General features: G+C 39.2%; 1 protein-coding gene across 1 annotated transcript in view; it reads left to right on the top strand.

Annotated features, from left to right (window-relative positions):
• LOC135885737 (von Willebrand factor D and EGF domain-containing protein-like) overlaps positions 1–20,305 on the top strand; it is a 253,396-nt gene that overhangs the window by 169,326 nt on the left and 63,765 nt on the right. The window contains exons 18-21 of the mRNA XM_065413644.1: positions 1,229–1,448; positions 8,270–8,407; positions 11,024–11,176; positions 13,050–13,214. Of these exons, the coding sequence (XP_065269716.1) occupies positions 1,229–1,448; positions 8,270–8,407; positions 11,024–11,176; positions 13,050–13,214 (676 nt within the window). The remainder of the gene's footprint in view (positions 1–1,228; positions 1,449–8,269; positions 8,408–11,023; positions 11,177–13,049; positions 13,215–20,305) is intronic.

Here is a 20,305-nt window from a genome sequence, read left to right as displayed (position 1 = left end):
TATGTCATTACTCCGCAACTTTGGTTTCTTGTGCATTGCTTTGTCTTTATTGTAAGGTGCTATATTAATCCTGTGATAGCATGAGCTAATGAGATGAATAAGGTGGGGTGCAGACTCTTAATACCAGAGCAGATTTGCTAATAATGGATAATTGTTGGAGATGCTAATGAGACTCACATGCATAACAAAGTTTTATCCAAAATAATCATCTGTAGCATTCTTAAAGAAATGGGGAAACTATAACTTAGTTGTTACTGTGATGGGTGTATTAGAGATGTATAGCTAGATTTTATAGATAGAATGTTTCTTTATTAAAATTCTTTGCAATCTTGTCTTTGCAAGTACACAGCATAACTGCACTTGAAGCTGTTCTCTATATTTGGAATAGAGACTATCTAGGGAATGAATGCCTGCAAAGACATTTATTAAAGAATTAGTGGTCAACACTATAGGCAGGCAAGCAGTTAAAAGGTTATTTATTTCTTCTTTCAAAACTAAGGAACTAAGGAATTCTGCCCTCAGATACTCAATAACAACTGCTATTGTAGCCAACAGGAATTTTGTTTGCATATTTGAGGTTAGACTGTGCCCCTAAATGATGGAAGCTAAAATCCAGCTTTCAATAGTATAAATAAATAGCGTTCATTGTGAGACAAGCTCTATGGAAATAGTACATTGGTTAGTACGAAGTTTTTATTAGTAACGGGTGGGAAACAGATTTAAAAAAAATTCTCATCCCAAATTGGGACGAAAGTCAAAATCTCAAATTTTCACTCATTTAAAAACAACAACAAAAATCAAAATATCTTGTTATATTAATTTCTATGCATTTTATTTTCATTACAATCTTTCCTTCTTTTTTAACCTTGTTTTATTATAAATTAAGTCAAAGTTCTAGATCCAAAGTTGTTTTGAATGAAAAATGTCACTGATTTCTTAAAATTGTCAAAATTGGACATTGACAATTTTGAAATTTTTTGTAACATTTTTTTCAAGTCAGGAAATTCATCAAAACCAACGCTTTCCAGCAAACAGTTTAGGTTTCAACAAATCAGCCTTTTTCATCAAAAGAAGTGTTGTTGACATGTTCCTGATCACTCTACTTTTTATAATGATGTATCGTGAGTTTGCATTTCAAGTCAAACCTTAAAAGGTAACTAGATGCACCTTTCCTCTGTGATTATTCATTAGGAGAAACATATTTATGACTCTTTTTTGCCTTCTCCAGGTTTTAGTGAAGCCTTGCAGCTGCATGAATGGTGGATCATGTGTTACCAATATTAACTTCCCTCCAGGAATTGGTGAATATCTCTGCATATGCCCCAGTGGATTTGATGGAAACTTTTGCCAGGAAAATATAAATGACTGCAAACCAAACTCATGTGGGAGTGGCATGTGTGTGGACAGTGTAGATAGCTACACTTGTAAATGTCCAGCTGGTTTGAAAGGTAACACATCACTGCTTCTAACTCCTATTTGATCTGGTAAGGACTGGGGTGGGGGAGGTTCAAACACAGTGTAGGATGTCTGCAAACATTTGTCAAGTGGGCTGCATGAATCCTCTCTCTGCTGCCAGGACTCCCTTTCTTAACTTAAGTCATGTGGAGAATGTATAAGTACAGCCATTGGTTGTCTGTGCTGAGGGAATCAAGCAACCCAAAGCTCCAGCCCATTGAAATCAGGGTGGAAGCTGTGGTGCTATGAACTTTTCTGACCTCAGCTCCTCCCCTTCTAACTCCCACTCCGCCATCCAAGCAGGAGAGCTGGGGAGCCCAGAACAGGCAGGTGGTCATATTTATGGGCTTCTGGGGCTGCACTAAGCTGAACCGAGGAGCACTGTCAATGCTGTCTGAGAAGGAGCAGAAAGAGGGCAGAACTGAGAATGGGTGATGGAAAGGCAACTGGAAAGGAGATGACTGATGTTGGGAGAGAGGGAAGAAAAGCTGAAAAGGGTGTGAGAGAGATTGAGGTAGGTTGTAGCAGAACCACACTGCCCTACCTGAAGCTTCATTAGTCATTGGGCCTTAGTCAGGCATAACAGGGGTTCCCAGACATGTTGCTGGTACAGTGTACTCTTCTCTGCCTGGCTAGACATCTCTTCTGACCCCTGTGTAGGACGTACAGAGCCATTGTCCCACCTCTTCCTGGTCACCTTTTTGGGTATCTGCTGCTCCAGAGAGTGATAAACAAGCAGCAACGCCCACAGTCATGACAACACAAGCACTGCAACTGTGGATGACTCTCATGCAGATGGTATAAAGGGGAAAGACATATTTCACCTTTCATTTACCAGGAGCAAGAGACTGGGTGGAGTTGGGGGGCAGGGTGAGATTGAAAGGACATGAGAGAAGGAATGAGAGAAAGCACTGCAGGGACAGACACAGATGGGAAGCTTCAGGAGATGCACTGAAAGGAAAGAAAGAACGAGGTAAAAGACTGAAACCTGGAAAGAGACAGAATAAGCATCAAACAAACAGTGTAGGCGAAGGGGCAGACATATCTGGACCTCCTACAAAGGATTTAGGCCTTTGGTTTTGATTTGCAGTGAATAGTTCAATCACTTGTACAAGTGAGCAGGTAGATGCAGGAAGAATTTCCATCTCTAGCTGTTATAAAGCAAATCTTCACCTGGTATAAATTTTTACAGTTCCATTGAAGCCAACAAAGTATATAGAGCTACACCCGCTGAGAATCAGGTCTTGTGACTCTTTATGATCCTGTGATCTCTTTTTCTGTTTCAAGTGGTTTTGCTGTTAAAATAATTTTGGACATGGGCATAATTCTACACTCTTTGGGGGGATACTTAAAATAAACCCCGGAATGTTTGCTGACAAACCAAAGTGGTCTTATGGGAGTATTTACAATACAAAATAGTACATTTACAAAATTGCTAAAATTACTTATCTCAGATGATATGCCGCTGTCATTTTCATTTTAAAGTATAAGTTAAAGAAAGATAAAACTAAACCAGCCAGCTACATCCACATAACTTCCTGTTGCTCATAAATAGATTCAAGTCATTTGCTTACTCTGGCTAATTGGAAATATTGATATGTTGTTGAAAAACTAGAGTGTAAAAGCCCAAGATAAACCTTACAAAGAGATTAAACAAAATGTACAGTACACATTGTGTTGGGAATGCACTTTACAGAAGTCCTTATTGTTTTGTCATAGCAGGAACTTTCTTCAAGAATGTTAATATAGGGTGCAAGCCAATTTCAAGATTAGAATAGGAACTAGAGCAGTGGTTCCCAAACTTGTTCCGCTGCTTCTTCAGGGAAAGCCCCTGGCGGGCTGGGCCGGGCCGGTTTGTTTACCTGCCGCGTCCGCAGTTTCGGCTGATCACGGCTCCCAGTGGCCAATGGGAGCTGCTGAAAGCGGCGTGGGCTGAGGGATGACTGGCTGCTGCTTCCTGCCGCCCCCCATTGGCCTGGAGCAGGGAACCACGGCCACTGGGAGCCGTGATCGGCCGAACCTGCGGACGCGGCAGGTAAACAAACTGGCCCGGCCCGCCAGGGACTTTCCCTGAACAAGCGGCGGAACAAGTTTGGGAACCACTGAACTAGAGAAATGTTAAAAAATGGAATTTAAATGTTTGCACCAGATAAGAAACCTTGTTGAATGAAGTCACTTATTTATTGGCAGAATAACTACAACACAACACTGGCAGTGAAAACTTCCTCCAATATGCCTCACCCCTGTTCTCATCAAGTCTTCAAATACTTATTCCTTTCCATCTCCCCTGATGCGACTAATATGGTAGCCATTTATAAGCTCTGGAACAATCCCACTCAGATGCCTCTGTGTTTCACAAAGTCTGCTGAATCAGCCACAAAGAGTAACACCTTTCAGTTGCTGTCAAACTATGCCAGATTAAAATCAGTTGTCTAGTGGTGAAAGGTCATTACCGTTCTTGAGTCGATGTCTCCTGGAACTAAACCACCTGTCAGTGTGGATACTCACAAGTTCAGTACTGAAAGTTACACTCCACTTTCAAAAATTGAAACAATCAAGTTCACACATAAAACATATACTAATGAAATAGTATTGGCTGCTGTACACTATAAAACTACTGCCCTACTGTTGGAAAGGTGACTAAAAGTGGGGTCAGAATGCCCAAATGCACAATATGCCCATTTAAAAACCTCACTTCAGTTTAGGAGGGACTCAACTAAAGCCAGCCAACAGATTTTACTAAACCCTTATGAAAACAGAAGAACAGTCATGCATCCCTGCAGCTTGTACCCTGCACCTTCTCTTTCAGCAATTCCTTCACTGCTCCTACTTGTTTTCTTCTAAGCAACTAACAACTGTAAAGTTGCAGAAGGAATGAAGAGAGATTTCTTACTGAGACATGACAACTGATATTTTTGAAGCTAAGATACAGCCTAGGATTCCCTTTGCTGGCACACAAAGAAAGCACACACATATTCATGCTATAATCCAGGATCATCTTTCTCAGCTTCCTTTGAAGCAAAGTATGCACTAGCAAATAGGATCCTGGGGGGTATCTGAGCCCCCTTCTGCCTCCCTCCCCACCCTCCCATCCATGGTGTTAAAGCTCTGTCAAAGCACTTCACCGGGCTACATACATTGTACAAACTCCAGTGTTTTAGCTGGAAACTGGCATTCTCACTGCAAGTTCTGAAGTAGGGAACTGGGAGGGCGAAGCAATATGCCAATTCCTTAAATAAAATAAATGGGATTGCAAAAGAGCCGGGGCTAATAATGAGGGGGGGAGAACACCACAATCCAATAGGCAAGTCAGCAATATATTGATCAGAATTAGGTCACGCCTCATCTAATATCTTTATTAATGTTCAAGAAGATGGAGTAAATGACATGTTAATGAAATTCACTGATGACCCAAAATGTAGAAGGATACATGAACAGCAGTGAGGAGTGAGAAAGGGCTTAGAGAAATTTTAAAACATGGGCAGAAAATAAATTAAATGAGACCTGGAAAAATGCAAGCCAATGTATTTGGGGAGGGCAAATTCAGATAGTAAGTAAGAAGAAATCTTGAAAGAGACCTGCTATGTAAGACTGAGTATGGAAAAGAAATTTAGAAAGGGAAAGTGTAAGATGAATATCCAAAAAATACCCTAAGAGTGAAGTTGATTGAAGTCTTCTATTCGGCTTGAGAATATAGTCTCCCAAGGAGAGTTGGAGTAACCCTATTACTAGGGACTTTTAAAACTGGATTTGATAAAACATTCAGAAACATAGTATAGGGAACAATTCTTCATTGGGCACAGGGAGATGGACTAGCTGACTAATTAGTCTTTTCCAGCTCTCATTTCTATGGGCCTGATTCTGATTTCATTTTCACTGGCATTAATCAGGAGTATCTCTAGTGAAGTCAATGAGCCTGATTCTCCACTGAGTCGCACCAGTTTTATCCTGCTGCGTTCATTCATGTGGAGAGTCAGGCTCATTGGTGTTATATTTGTATATGAGAATAAAGATCTATAATTCCATGTGAACTAGCTTGTCTTCATCACCAGCTTGCTGTTTAAAAACCCTTAAGGAATATTTTAGTATGATTTAAAGAACACTTTGCTTCTACTTATATTTTGTTGGAACAATGGATAAACAGCAGATTGAAGAATATCCAACACTTAATAACGTGTTATTATCATGACTATAAAGCCATGGGTTATGATTCCTGTCTGTTGAAGAACAAACCAGGTTTCGCTGATCACAATTTTTCTTGCACATTTATATACCATACACATTATTTTTGCTGTATTTTCCTGACCTAAAAATACTAAAACAAAACCCCAACCAAATAAACAAAGAAAGCAACAATAAAATAAAGAAATAATTGAGTGAAACAGGAATACATCTCAATGTTTTAATAGAAGGTGAACAATTATAAGCAAGTGAACCTTAAAGCCAGCTGGGAGGTAGATGATTTTACTTCAGGGCAAGTTCTGTGACAACAATATAAGCTCATCCTTGATGTTGTGTTTATGTCTCAATTCCCCAGAAAACCATCAATAATTTAATGAGAAAGCAATGCTATCATGCTCAAGTGACAACACCATTTTAGCATAATAGTGAACAGGTAGTAGAAGCAAAATGTTAACTCTTTTGAGAGTTTCCCAAATGCCATTTCTAGAGAAGAAACTTACTAAACACAGGATGCATTGTTAAGTAGCTGTGATCCAAGTGAATTATATCCCTGCATTCCTGAGCATGACATCAGAGTCTCGGGGCTTGTCTACACTACCACTTAAGTCAATGTAATTTACATCGCTCAGGGTGTGAAAAAGCCACTCCCCTGAGTGATGCAAGTTATGTCAACTTAAAGCGGTGTCCACACTGCGCTATGTCAGCGGGAGACGCTCTCCAGCCAACATAGCTTCCGCCTCTCGTTGAGATGGAGTAATTATGCCAATGGGAGGGTGCTCTCCCGTCGGCACAGCGTGTCTTCACCAGATGCACTACAGCAGTGCAGCTGCATTGGTGCAGCTGTTCCAATGTAATGCGGTAGTGTAGACTAACCTTCAGTGAGTGTGGAAGTGAGACTGGAACTAGACATGGGCAGGAGCTTTTGAAAAGTCTGGGGAAAGTGCCTTCTATCTATCTCAATGCACTTCACAAATATTAATTCATTTCCCTTCAACACCAATATTTTCCTCGCTTTACTGATGGCAAAACCAAAAAACCTCTGACTGGGAATAGAACCCAGGTATCTGGAATCCAATCACAAGTGCAATAACTTAATTACAAAACCACCATGGATCCATCTATAAAATGAAATGATAGTCCCTTAATTATTTTTAAAAGCCTTTTCTAATGTTATACTATTTCTCCAGTAATGGAACAAACTCTAGTTTCTCTTATAGTACATAATACTGTACTCCCAGAATCCTCAGTGATATTATAGCCCTATAACTCAAAATGGTCGGTTACTTATTCTTCAGTATATTTAATAGGATCACACTCAGAGTTTGGCCCTGCATCCCTCAGTGGGTCAGTCCTCTGTAAATACAAGGAGACTGATATTTCCCTTCTCAGAGTTTTGTTGTTTTTTCTCCCTCCATAGATGGGGGAGCAGGGTTTGCACAGAAATAGCAGGACTTTCAGCCTCCACATCTGTAGAGGGAGCCATCTGAGGCCAGCATAATCTGTCCAGAGTCATAGCTATTATTTGTATTGTAGCCCTGCCCAGAGGCACCAATCAGGATTGAGGCCCAACTGTTCTAGGGACCCTACACACACAGTAATACACAGTCCCTGTCCCAAACTCCTTTCAGTAATACCACTTCTTCTGCTTCCCCACCACCTCTAAGCCATGGAATGCTACAAACTTTCTGGATACTCCACCTGAACCTTAGCTACCTTGTCCATATGCCCCTAAGATGGTCAGGTGCTATTTTAAGCCCAATGCCATTACCAGTAATATTAATATAATATAATCTTTACACTATTATTAAAGTAAAATGAGTTTTTAAAGTCTGATTTAACTTTTCATTTATGTTGTTTGCCTTTAGCAATTTTCTCAACCCAGATTACTCAGGCTCACTTTGTTTATTAGATGTTCAGTTTAACTAATATGGTCAGTTTCCTTTTTAGGTTCCCCTGAACTAGTCCGGTGCTGTAAGTCTGGGGATGTAAAGACTGCAGGGAATGCAAGACACACACTGTATTGGTCTGAGTTTTACAGTAGTTTATTTTTTTTAGAACACCTAAACTCTACCCCAAATTTGCTTTGAGGGTGTCCCTTTAAATTACATTTTAAGAACAGAGCATGAACATTTCCAAAAACCATCTGGTTATTTTGTAAGATTTGTTCCAAGCAAACCCTATCAGGTTGACAAGCAACAAGCTGTTATAATGTGGCTCAAATAGAAAACAACAGCACAGTACATCAGAACATAGCTCTCAACATGCTAAAGTCCAAATGGTAACACTAGATTTTTAAATACATGGCAAAGATCTCAAATAAATGACATTAAAAAAAACCAAAAAAACAGAAGAGACAAAAGCTTCAAATGAAGCTTCATTTCCTTAAGATGTCTAAAGTTTTCCACAAGCTGTCTCAAGTTCAGCAGTTCTGATGCCAAAAACTGACAGTAATAATAAACAGTGAGATAACAGCAGATTTAAGTGAGACTGGGGAATTTGGCTCTAAAATGAGTGATGTACCCTGTAATGAGTTTATAGTCAAGAGGTAAGCCTCAGTCTACATGAACATTTCAGCTGAGGAATAAACACAGATCTTTCCTTCTTATTAACCTCTCCTTTGTTTTTGCCACAGGGCTTACTTGTCAGGAAGATGTGAACGAATGTGAAGAGAATCTTTGTTTTCCTGGAGTGTCTTGCATAAACACCTTTGGATCTTATATATGTGGAACTTGCCCCACTGGAATGGAGGGGGATGGTAAATCTTGCAGATGTAAGTGTTTTGCATGATTTACTTGTATAGACAGACAAAAAATTAGGGCCCAATTCTGTTTCCACTGAAGTTAATGGGAGTCTTGCCACTCACTTTAATGGGAGTAAGGTCAGGCCTTTAAATACACAGATCAGGCTACTATTATATTACCAATTTGACTATTCTCATATTGGGCTGTGGGTGTTGGGTTTTTCTGGTGTTTTAAATCTTTGTTTTACTGCACAGCCCTACAGCATATCCATGATTATTTTCCAAGTACTGTCTGTGTAATCTGCCTACCTATTGCCATGGTATTTGGTCCCTGGATCTGAATAAGTGTGGATCCCTCCCCCCTCCTATAGCCTACTCCACAACGGTTTCCTCCATTGAAGCCATGTTGGGATGAATGCAGAGCCCCCTCCATGGTGCACATCGGTTGTGGAGTCATCTATAAAAGATTGCTCTGTTCCCATAATAAGGGGTAGTGTGGAGCTTAAGTGGCGAGAAGGCACTTGTGCAAGCCCTTTGCACATAAGTAAATTTCACCTGTATGTCTGCTGAGTGTTTGCGTTACTGGATGCTATCTTCAGCTGTGCTGAATGCATACTTGGCACAACTGGAAGGGTACAGAGGAAGGTAAAGGCGGCTCTACGTCACCTTTATGCTTTCCTGTGTTCCTGGGAGCCGCCAGGCGCTACACCAAACCCAATTAAAGCAGGCTTGCACTAGCTAGAACATTCTCCTAGAGACAATTAAGCCCTCTGTGGACCAGTGGAGTCCACTGGAGTCCACCACTGCCCCCTCGAGCACGGGAAAGCCACAGTTCCCAGCTGGGCATACAACCAGGTCAAGGAGAGGTTTTATAGAAACTCAGGATTCCCCCATGTTGGGAAATCCTCATCAGCCTCCTTGGAATGGTTTAAGATCACTTTGTGCAGCTCCAGTGGCGCAAAGGGACCCTCCCAGGTGCAAAGAATCTGATCTACTCTGTCTCTCTACTTTTTTCAGTTGTGTATTGTGGCAGGGCGCTGCTGGGGAAGCCTCAATCGGCTCCTGCCACTCCAGCCCCAATCAGGGGAAATGGACTGCACCTGCCAGCCTCATTAGATAGGAGCTATATGGATGGGAGGAACTGAGTGAAAGGAGGGGTGGAGACCAGGAGGGAAGGGGGGGCTCAGGGAGAGGTAGGAGCTTGCTACTTTGTTGCTGACCAGGCCTGTGTTGAGTCAAGCCACTGTAAATAGCCTGTATATAGTAGGAAACCAGTGGTGGGAAACGGACATAAGTAAAGAGCACGGGTGTTGCACCAGCTTGGAGCGTCCCTGAGTCTTTGAGGAGCGGGGCCAAGGGGCTGGATAGGCAGGGGTGCGCCGTGAACCCCGTTGCATGCGTACACAACTGCTTGTCTTCAATAAAAAGAATATTTTGGGGGGAAAACAAATCAACAATTGAAGTTCATTTGTAAGTGTTTCCAAAAATGTCAAGCAGTATGAGACAGACTTGCCAAGACGTCTACTCTTTCTTTTGTTGATTATGAAAGAAAGCTGCTGGGTATTTCTGTGTGTGAAAAACTGGCCTATAATAGAGGAATGTTGAAATCAATGAGCTGTATTGTCAGGCTTATTGACTCTTCCTTCAGTGAAATTTACACTTTTCTCGGATACAGATGTTTACTATACTCTATTACTTGGTCAATTTGAGTAATTCCAATGCTGCCGTTGTGTTTGCTTTTCTGTTTTGAGTTTAACTGTGTGAGGGGGAAGAGATTACATTAAAACACAAACTTATGCTCTTGGAACAAAAAAATAGGTGTTCATTTGCATTCTCATTCAGTTCTTCCAGTCATGTGACAATTTTAAAGAATCAGTCACTTTCTTCTAACACGGAGCAAGGAGCTTTATTGGAATAAAGAAAATATACTCTCTCTCTCTGATTCACTGTAGAGTCTCTGCCTAGAACTTCACATAGCTCTTCCAGGCTTCCAGCTATAGACTGAGTGTGCACACGTGCACACACACACTTCCCTGATCAAGCTAGCTAATATGAATCCTGATGGACTTTACTGTCCCTAACTCAATCAGTTAGTTTCCCTAACGTGTTCATGAAATTAATATTTTAAAATGTCTCTAACGATCAGTCCTTTCATTTTACATCCCTGTGCACTGAGTACAGGAGTGTCCAACGTGCACAGCTGTTGAATCAGCCCACAGACTTCTACAATATAGCTTGCAGCTGTCCTCGTTTTCATATAGAAGCATGGGCCAGAGAAACTATAGGTCCCAGCATTCAATGTGGCATCTAGATCTGAGAAGCCAGGCCACATTACACACCGGGACTTGAGGACCCCTTGCCAGCTATATCTCTATAGAAGATCACTATGCATATTGGGTGTGTCTCTCATTTAAGCAAAGTTTGGGTATTTGGGCTCAGTATATATTTTCTTATAATTTTTGTACTGAAGTCCTGATGACTTTCAGCAGCTGACTCATCTGCTTTGCATGCATTTGTTTTATGGTTGGCTTCCAGGATAAACAAATGTGGGGGTTTTTTGATTTGCTGTTACTGTTGGTTTTTATCATCAATCACAGCTAAGCTCTAACACCTTGCTTCCCTGACCTCCATGCTTTCCTATCACAGCTGAGGCCACTGCTGACATTACAGAAGATTTCATTACTGATAATAATAATGCCAAAGGTGAATTGAACAAAATAGAGGGTGAATGGTCAATGCAACCCTTAGAGGCAAAGAAAGCTCCTGCAATTAAGAGTCCTAACAGTAGTGACACACATGGTAAGTATGTAATGTTATGCTATGACATGACATTTATTTTCAGATTTGCAGTATATGTACCAAGAATTCATAATTTTACATCCTTATAATCACAAATAACTGTTTCCAGCACATCACAATAGAACAGAGCCAAATGCAAAAAAACAGAGAACACAGAAATTTTGCATTATTACTAGAAAGTGTGACAATAGGCATGGGAACTATTAGTGCGGATAAGATTCATGATGGATCTTTCGATTTGGTGGCCAAACCAAAACACACAAAAAATAAAAATTGTTTCAGGTCAAGCAAAACATTTTGTTCAGCCCAAAACAATTTTTCACCCTTTTTTATTTAACTTAGCTCTCGGTGTTTTACCTTTCCTTTAAAAAAAAAAAATCTAGCTAAATTTCACAATGACATGTTGTTTCTATATGTAAAGTTGAAATGTTTCATTTTAAAAACATCAAAACAGACTTAAAATTCCTGAGGAAACCATTCACCACATTCAACCCAAGTTTGAGAATAGTTTTGGTTGACTCAAAACTGTATTTTTCAGTGAATAAACTATTAATCCAAACAACTTTCTCCAGCTGGGTTAGCACTGAAATCTCTATTCATGCCTGTCTGTAAGGGACTCCACTTTTGCTGGCATAAGAAAATAGACAAAGGGACTGACGTCTTATAGGAAGTTACCCTAGTCACGGGCTGCCAGCAGTCTTCTCCTGGAGTCCATTTCCAGCCCCGGAGTTAAGCAGGAGCTTCAGTTGTGCAAGAAATATGGTCTCAAGGCATATATTAAGAATTTATTGTGGATTTTTTTTTGCCACAGCCTGTAATCGGAGGGGGGATATACGTCTCCCAAAACCTTTGTGCCTTCAGCAGACATAATGCCACCAGGAGCAGCAAGCGTACACTACAATGTACATTGCTCCACCCTTAACAGGGGGAATCCTTCACTCCCCTTATGCTGGCATGAGCCTGCAGTCTGGGCCACACCTCTTTGGGATTTATAGTACACTCAAGAAGCAGAAAGATGAGGATTGTGACTGGCTGTTGTTCATGGGTTCGTGTGGTGGAACTGTTTTTTGTGTCCTCTTACTCTTTTGTGCAGCTGCACAGGGGTAGCCACTATCCAAAGTAAGTCTACACAGTGCGTTAAAACCACATAAATCCATAAATATTTCAATTTACTTTATACTAGCTCTTTTGCAACCAATGTGCAGAATTAACACTGAAAATATTTTGAGTGTCATGATCTAGACCCCACTGAAGACTGTTTAAAAAGAAATACAACCACTATTCAGACTTTATACATCCTTTGTTATCTCTGCTCTCGGCCAGATAACTACATATTACCAGGTAACTTCTGCTATTATTTAACTATGTACAAAATTAAATGAATTAAAAGAGCCTTGTATCACATAACGTCGGACTTTCCTGGGCAATTTCTAGATCAGAACCATATGTACTCTACAATATATTTCTAAAGGTAATGTACGTGTGTGGCAAGGTTTGCCAAATAGATTCCAATGATTTTTAAAATATGGGATATCTGAATAATGCAGTTTCTCAGACTGTTAATCTTTCATTTATGCTGAAAATTACAATTTCTATTCTGTTCATGATAAATGCCAAACAACTCTGAGTAATAAACTTTAAAACACGTAATTAGAAGACTAATAAATCTTGCTTTAATAAGAAACAGCTGTTCTGATACATTGTGCCTTCAGGACATTCTTATGTTTGCCACAAGATTTGGGGAACATTCTATGTTCATTGTATTTTAAAAGAATAAAAGTAGTGTAAAGCCGTGGGTGGGCTTATATAGTCACTGTTTCACTTTTAATAAAGATTTAATTTAATAAAGAAAAGTTCTTGGATACTCTTTTAGGTGGCAGAGCTGCTGTACGACCTATTACTACTTGTGCCAATAGGCCATGCTTCCCTGGAGTCTTATGTGTTGATCGTAAACCTCCTGATATTGGGTACATTTGTGGTCGGTGTCCATCAGGCTTTCTTGGAAATGGACGATTCTGTACACCAACTCCTAGTGCAGGTACTTTTTATCTTTGGGTTTTTAAAAAATTGGGGGGGGGCAAGGTTATGAGAAAATGCATGCTGTGGTGGTGTAATAGTATGATATACCGTATCTCTTTTTTACATATAATGCTCAATCAATCAAAACTTTTGAACAATAATTGGCAGAGTAGCTAGAAAAGTCTCACAGTCAGAAATACTTGACTCTGTCTGAGTGGAGATAACCCAGACTCACCAGGCTGTCTGTGACAGGAACAGTTTTGTGGTGAAGGACTTCATGGGTGCCATGGTAAAGAAGAAGCACCCCACCTTCATTTCTAATGCAGTGCCGTAAGCATAACATTTGTGCTATTATCAGTCAGAGCAGCACATGATTTGTGCCAATAGCACCCTACCCTCCTTCCTTCCTGCTTCATTGGTTACAAGACATGCATATGCCAAGGTGACCTGTAAGGGAGGTGATAAGCAAGGAGGCATGTAAAAGCAACTGTATCAATAGCCGAGGACAAACGATAATTAACATGTCCAAACAACCTTTCAATTGTGTGTTCCATAAGCTGAACAGTTTTCTTCCTTGGGGAGTTCTGAAACTCAATTGATCTTGGAGGGTGGGTCATTTGAAGAGGTTCTCTGCTGTGATGGAAGCAAAGATGGACCCTAACCTCAAATAGGAGGAAACAATAGTGCATGTGATCTCGCAACGGGTTCAACCCACCAACCATCCATCACCAGCTCTTGCTTTCCAATCTTAATGAACTTTACAAAATCCTCTCTAATCTCTAAGAACAGTCAGGATAGTTTTTCCTTTTGTATTGCTTCCTACCCAGAATGAGTTTAAAGAACTCATGTTTCATTGAGGATTTTTTTAAATTGTGTTAAGTCTTCAAATTGGACTCTCCTGATTTTCAAGCCACCCATCAAGCCTCATTCTGGGAAACCACTACCATTTTTGTTACAAATCAATGGGCATGCCTTGTGTGATATTTTTGTGACCATTGTCAAGGAGGAAGCAAATTTGCCAATTAGTGTAGGCGTCATCCAACCACTTTGAACTGCATATTGATTTTAGCCAGTTTTCTGAATTTACAGGAAACAAGAACAAAACCAAACATCTTTCCTCTTTTCTAGCAATGAGTATGTAAGTATGATGGTATGTTACTAAGTTTGTCAGAGTCACAAATTCAGGTATTGATTGTTCTATAAGTTGATGAGGCTCTGAATGCAGATGAGCAAAAAAATAAATACTTGCGCATATAAATAAACTAAGCCTTTATTGTTACAGAGCTGCACCTTGCTGTGCTAATGAAATGTTAGGATACATAGTCTATGCCCTTAAGGTCATTCAAATGCCATTGAATAGGACATACATTCTACAGTCTAGGTATTGTATTGATATTGGTACAAGATATTGATAGGGTAAATCAGATATGCTTCTTGCATTGTACTTATAGAATTACTAATTGAAGAAGTTGTGTGTCTTCTAAAATGAAAACTTATCGAGGACATACAGTTTATTATGATTCATGCATGTGATTCACAGCTCCAAGGAAGATTAATTCTAAAACTAAAAGGCTTCTTTTAAAAGCAATTTTTATGTCAGAGATTGAATAATCCTGGGGGAAAAAATCTTCAGGATTCTGTAGTAAATAGGATCAGCCTGAGTATTTTTTGGGGGGGGACGGGGAGAAGGGGTTGCGAGATGATTCTTTGGATATGTCCAAACTTTAAACTGGCCCATTTTATGTAAACCATTTGTGAGAGATTCTTTACTTCTCTCCTCAGCCTCCTGCTCCAGAAGAGGAGCCCACTTGCTTGTTCCTTTCCATTTTAGTGGTCAGAATATCTTTTAAAATGTTGACCTACAGTTCTAGCCTTTTTCATTGCAAATGTGTGCGCCTGAAGTAGGTACTTATGTCAAAGTGGCCTGATTTTTCAAAGATCATGCTACTCCCATTGAATTCCGTGAAAGCTCTGAGTACTTAACCATTTGTTCATAATTCCAGGGATTTCACAGAGTTGTGTGTATTTCTCGTGTGTGTTGGATAAGGGTAAATATGTTTGCCTTTGCAGACCACATGAACCACTACTTCATTTCTTTGTATTTTTGTTGTATCATTTATCTAGATTTTATTTTCAACCCAAGCACCCTTGAATAGCTCTACAAACATGTATATTTCAAGGTAAAAAGAAAGCAGTTTGCTTTAGTCTATAGAAAAAAAAGGAAATAGCTACAGCAGCTCAGCTGAGGATAACAGACCTCAAACAATTGGTTTGTATTTGTGTCTTAATTTATATCCGGAATACAAAGCTTAACTTTCTTGCACAAATGCTCTGTGGTTTAAGCAGATGTACCGTACAGTACTTGATGTTTAAAAGATACAAAAGCTTTCAATTACATTTATGTACATTTATGGATTATGATTATTATGAAATCCCCATTTGAATAACAGCTTCTCTTCCTTGTAACTAGTGCTATCATTCATTCTACAAAACATACAAAATCCTCTCCAAGTTGCTAAAGTGCTTGAGGAGGTATTGAGATTTTGTACCAGTTGTTTCCAGTGCCAGAAATTTTAATCTAAAGCTCTTTTTGCTAATTCCCATTTTCATCTTTTGCTGGATGGTTTTGACTTGTATTATATTCAATTGTCATGATTTAAAGATTAAGGGATAAGTATGTTTTGATACAGAAATTGCAAAATTGCCCATCTTTACTAAAATGCCTTTGTACATTAGCTGAGGCAAAAAGATGCTAGTTCAGAAAATTGTGTCTTAAAACAGTCTCTGATGAGAAGACACACATTCATGTCTTTCCATTGTGATTTATAAATACCAAAGTGCCATTTACTGACCACTGATACGTGGTAAGAGTTAATCTACTGATATACTCAAGTTACAGTTAATTCCTCAATGCCACAGATCAGTTTCTGAGCTGAATACAGGCCTAAATCTGCTCTCACGTGCCCATTTTTATAAGGGTTTACACCTTTAGTTTTATATGTAGTTTATACCTAATAGATTTCAAGAGAGTAATTCTTGATTTATATCATTTATATACAGTCATTCCCAGACTTGGCAAAGTTTATTACTTTTTATAAAAAAGGAATCTCTGTTTTCTGTTTTTAGGCAAAAAACAAAACAAGCCCCTATTTACCCCAAAATGAACAAACAAATTGGTAACCTAGGATTTTTACTGAGAAGTAGTATCAATATTCCTGGTTTTTTGCTGGCAGTGTGATGAAAAGGAAAGCCTAAGGCATTAGTCCCATTCAGATTTCACTGCTGCTAGTCACTGCTTTCTGCGTTGGATAAAATATCTATCACTCCTTTGGTTGGGAGAGGAGGACATATTCAATGAAAACATACAGTATCACAGGTCATATTAGTGGCATTCTTGGCTTCACAAATAGGACAACTGACATGTCCTAATGGGAGGTAGTGGTGGCACTATTGGTACTGCATGTTGCAATTACAGTGCTAGTCAGATGTTACCGGTGTTTGTTTAGTCTGGTTTAATCAGTCAGAGTCACAGCAGCCCTCATCTATCTGCACTTATTCTCCTTATACACAGGGGGAAATTGTGTCACTGTGGTTTAGTGACCTGATCAAAATCATACAGCATAATGAGTGAGAAAACTGGGATTAGAATTCTGAAGTCCCTAGCTGCCCGTGCCATGCAGCATCCTTTAGACCCTTTGCACATTATGCTTAGGGTTTGCCATTTTGCTAAATTCAACCCACAGGACAAATGTATGCACCGCAATCTTTTGGATTGTGTTGACACATCATAAGAGAATGGGACAACATGGTAACAGAATCATTGTAACATTGCATCAAAAACGTGACAATAGGATGGCATTTAATGGAAATGATTTTGAAGGACTCACACAGCATTCAATGTGGGATGCAGGATAACCTCAACAGTATCAAGATGATTCTGGAATTGCTGGGGTGGATGGCAACTCTGTGCTATCAGTGTGTGGATCTGTGCGTATCTACTTGCAGCTAAAACCCGTCTCCTATTCAGTTGTTAGGAAAGGGAAAGATCTGATAGTGTTTCCATTTTTCTCTTTCTTAGTAATACTCACTAAAATACTAGCTATTTCCAGAAGAGTATCAAAGGAAGTTTCTATAGTATATTCTATGACCCAGATAGAACACCCTAAAGTAGACACAGTGGGAAGAAGTATCAGAGGGGTAGCCGTGTTAGTCTGAATCTGTAAAAAGCAACAGAGGGTCCTGTGGCACCTTTAAGACTAACAGAAGTCTTAAAGGCTTGCATCTGAAGAAGTGAGGTTCTTACCCACGAAAGCTTATGCTCCCAATACTTCTGTTAGTCTTAAAGGTGCCACAGGACCCTCTGTTGCTTTTTACAGTGGGAAGAATATGTTTAGATAATTTAAAAGAAAAATCGTTTCCAGCTTTGCCTATCCATATACTCTATCAGTTAAGTGCTTCCAGTCCAGATGATATATTTTGCAAATTATGTAACTCAGCAATAGGAGACCAATGAAGCCCAAGTCATAAAACCACCAGGGAAAGGACAAAGCTATATGCCATGAATAATATTTACATTCAATCAGAACATCAAGTATAGATTACATTCCTTTCCTACCAAGACCGTGCCATTTTTTTGCTTAAGCAATCACAGTGCCATCATGATTCTTTTAAGAGGTAATAATAACAACCCAGTCTCCAAACAAATAATCTATAGAGGGCAGAGGCCCTGTAGTTTGTTACAGTGACAGAACTGAGAGCCAGATTATTTCCCTTTTTACATTTTCAAGCCCCTTTAAGCATATAGTAGTAATATCATGCAGCTTTTTAAAGGGAGCAGTTCCTGTTTTCATAAATATGGTAGAGTTGCAGTTTTGTTAAAGACACTTAAAAATACAGATAATTCATATTGGGCCCTATTGAAGTCAAACAGGAGTTTTGCTATTAAAGAAGAAGTAAGAGCAGCACAGGAATTGTGAAAGAGAAAGAAGGTATAAACATTATAAAGATGGGTAGGGCTTAATGTGAAATACCTAGATTCTCTGGAACCACAGTACGTTAGCGGGGCAAATTAGGCCTTCACTTCCAAGGTTTACACTGGCTTCCATGCAGCTTACTGTGAGTGAGATTTTTAGAATGAAACCCTAAAAATCAATGTCCTGTCTGCTGTGTGTTATCATTATCACAAGGCATTTTTCATTAGGACAGGGGTTTGCCCCACTACCCTTAGCCAAAGTTACTAAGGGCCAGGCTGTGAATGCCCACTCGCACTGGTGAGCAGTTATTCACAAGAGTAGTTCCATTCACTTCAGTGGATCTACTCATGGAGTGACATAATAATCAATGCAGATAAATGCATCAGAATCTGGAATAAATCGGTACATTTCTGTAGACAGATTTACTATATTTTAATAGTGATATTATTACTGTATGCAGCTTACAAAACACTATTGGATCTTTGTGGATGAAAGGAGATTTAAACATATAAATTATGAGGAGAATTTCAATTAGAGTATTGGGGATTTTTTTAGGATAAAGTGAGGGTGTAGGAGACTCTCAGAAGCTCTCACTGGGAAACATCCTCCGAGCCTACTGGTCTATAGTGTGACTGCTGACAAATCACTTAGAATCTAGATTATTTAAGAGTAACCATCTGACTAAGAGGTTCTATTTACTGAATTACTGTATTTATTTGTATGGTCTTAGAAACCTAAGATTTGACACACCAAATCCAACTATTGGTTCACTAAGTTTGAGGTCCTTCCTTCAGCAGTGACCAATACATAATGCTTCAAAGGAAAGGCAGAAACTCCCCATTATGCCTGATCAATTTTTTCTCTCCACTTACATTTATCTAAAAACAGATTTAACTTGGCTCCCATTTGCTTGTCATTTTGGTATCAAATCTCCAAGAGGCCCTAACTTGTTTCACCATGGAAATTCCTGCAGCGTTGAAAATAATAAAATCCTTGATATCATCCCAGAGCCTAAGAAGAGAAAGGATTAAATGTAATACAACTACTATTTAAAGTGTACCTGGAAGATGCTCTTTCTTGCCCAACTTATTATTCCCTTTCAAGTAGAAAAATCTAAACACTTTCTTAAAAGGATGATCTCAGAATATATGTCAATGTCAGGGATGCTGTCAGTAGATTTCTAAAGGCAGGAGTAGCTTCTACAATAAAGTGTATGTTTAATATAATAGTGAATTACAGCTACATGTCCCTGTTTGAAAAATCCTTGCATTTGGGGAAAGAGGCTATTTAGATATATGGCAAACTTCAAATTCAGCACTAATGTTATCAGTTATTTATATCTTTCTCAAATGGAATTTAGGGTTGTCTGGCACCAGGTTTGGATCTGGAATCTGTTGTATTTATTTCGGTACAGCAAATTGGTAGGCTGTTGCTAAGAGTTAATATGCTAACACTGTCCATAAGTAAAAATGTCTTGTGCTTCATTTGGTTGACCTGTTACCAACTAATTTTAGCTAAAAACTCCATAAAAGTTTCAGTATGTACTCAGAAAAGCTATTATCTAAAATGTTCTTTTTTAAAGATGGTTGTCCAGACTTATTCAATTGAAAGTGATTGTGAAATTTTGTGAAATTATATAAAGGAAAGATCTCACTGAGGGCATTTAGACGTGCTCATGTGATATTAAAAGACAAACATTATTAGTCTTCAACAAGACACAGTTCAGATAATTTCTGGGCTTTCATATGTAAAGTAACTCTTTTTTATGTATTTACCACTCAAAACACTGTAATTGTAATTTTAGGCCATTTACTACTTGAATTAAGTGAAAGGAGAACTTCGGTAAAATATTCAAATTTAAACCCTTTTTCCTTTGAAGAAACATTATGAATTTCCTCTATACCCTGCTATTAAAGTTCTGAGGCAGTCTGTATGGAAATAGACAGGGACACTGCAGACAGGATCCGGGTTGATCTAAGCCACTAAGAATATAGATCAACCTGTCTAAGCCTAGAGAAAGAGTTTGAAGGCCCATGAGGCATCAGATAAGAGTGCCATTTTTATTAATATTTCAGACACTCATGATATCAAGAAGAAGTAGAATATATTGCTAACTCCAGAATACAAAGTACAGTTT

Source organism: Emys orbicularis, chromosome 11, assembly GCF_028017835.1.
Source record: "Emys orbicularis isolate rEmyOrb1 chromosome 11, rEmyOrb1.hap1, whole genome shotgun sequence".
NCBI classification, from domain to species: Eukaryota; Metazoa; Chordata; order Testudines; family Emydidae; genus Emys; species Emys orbicularis.
This window is presented reverse-complemented; position numbering and strand designations above follow the sequence as displayed.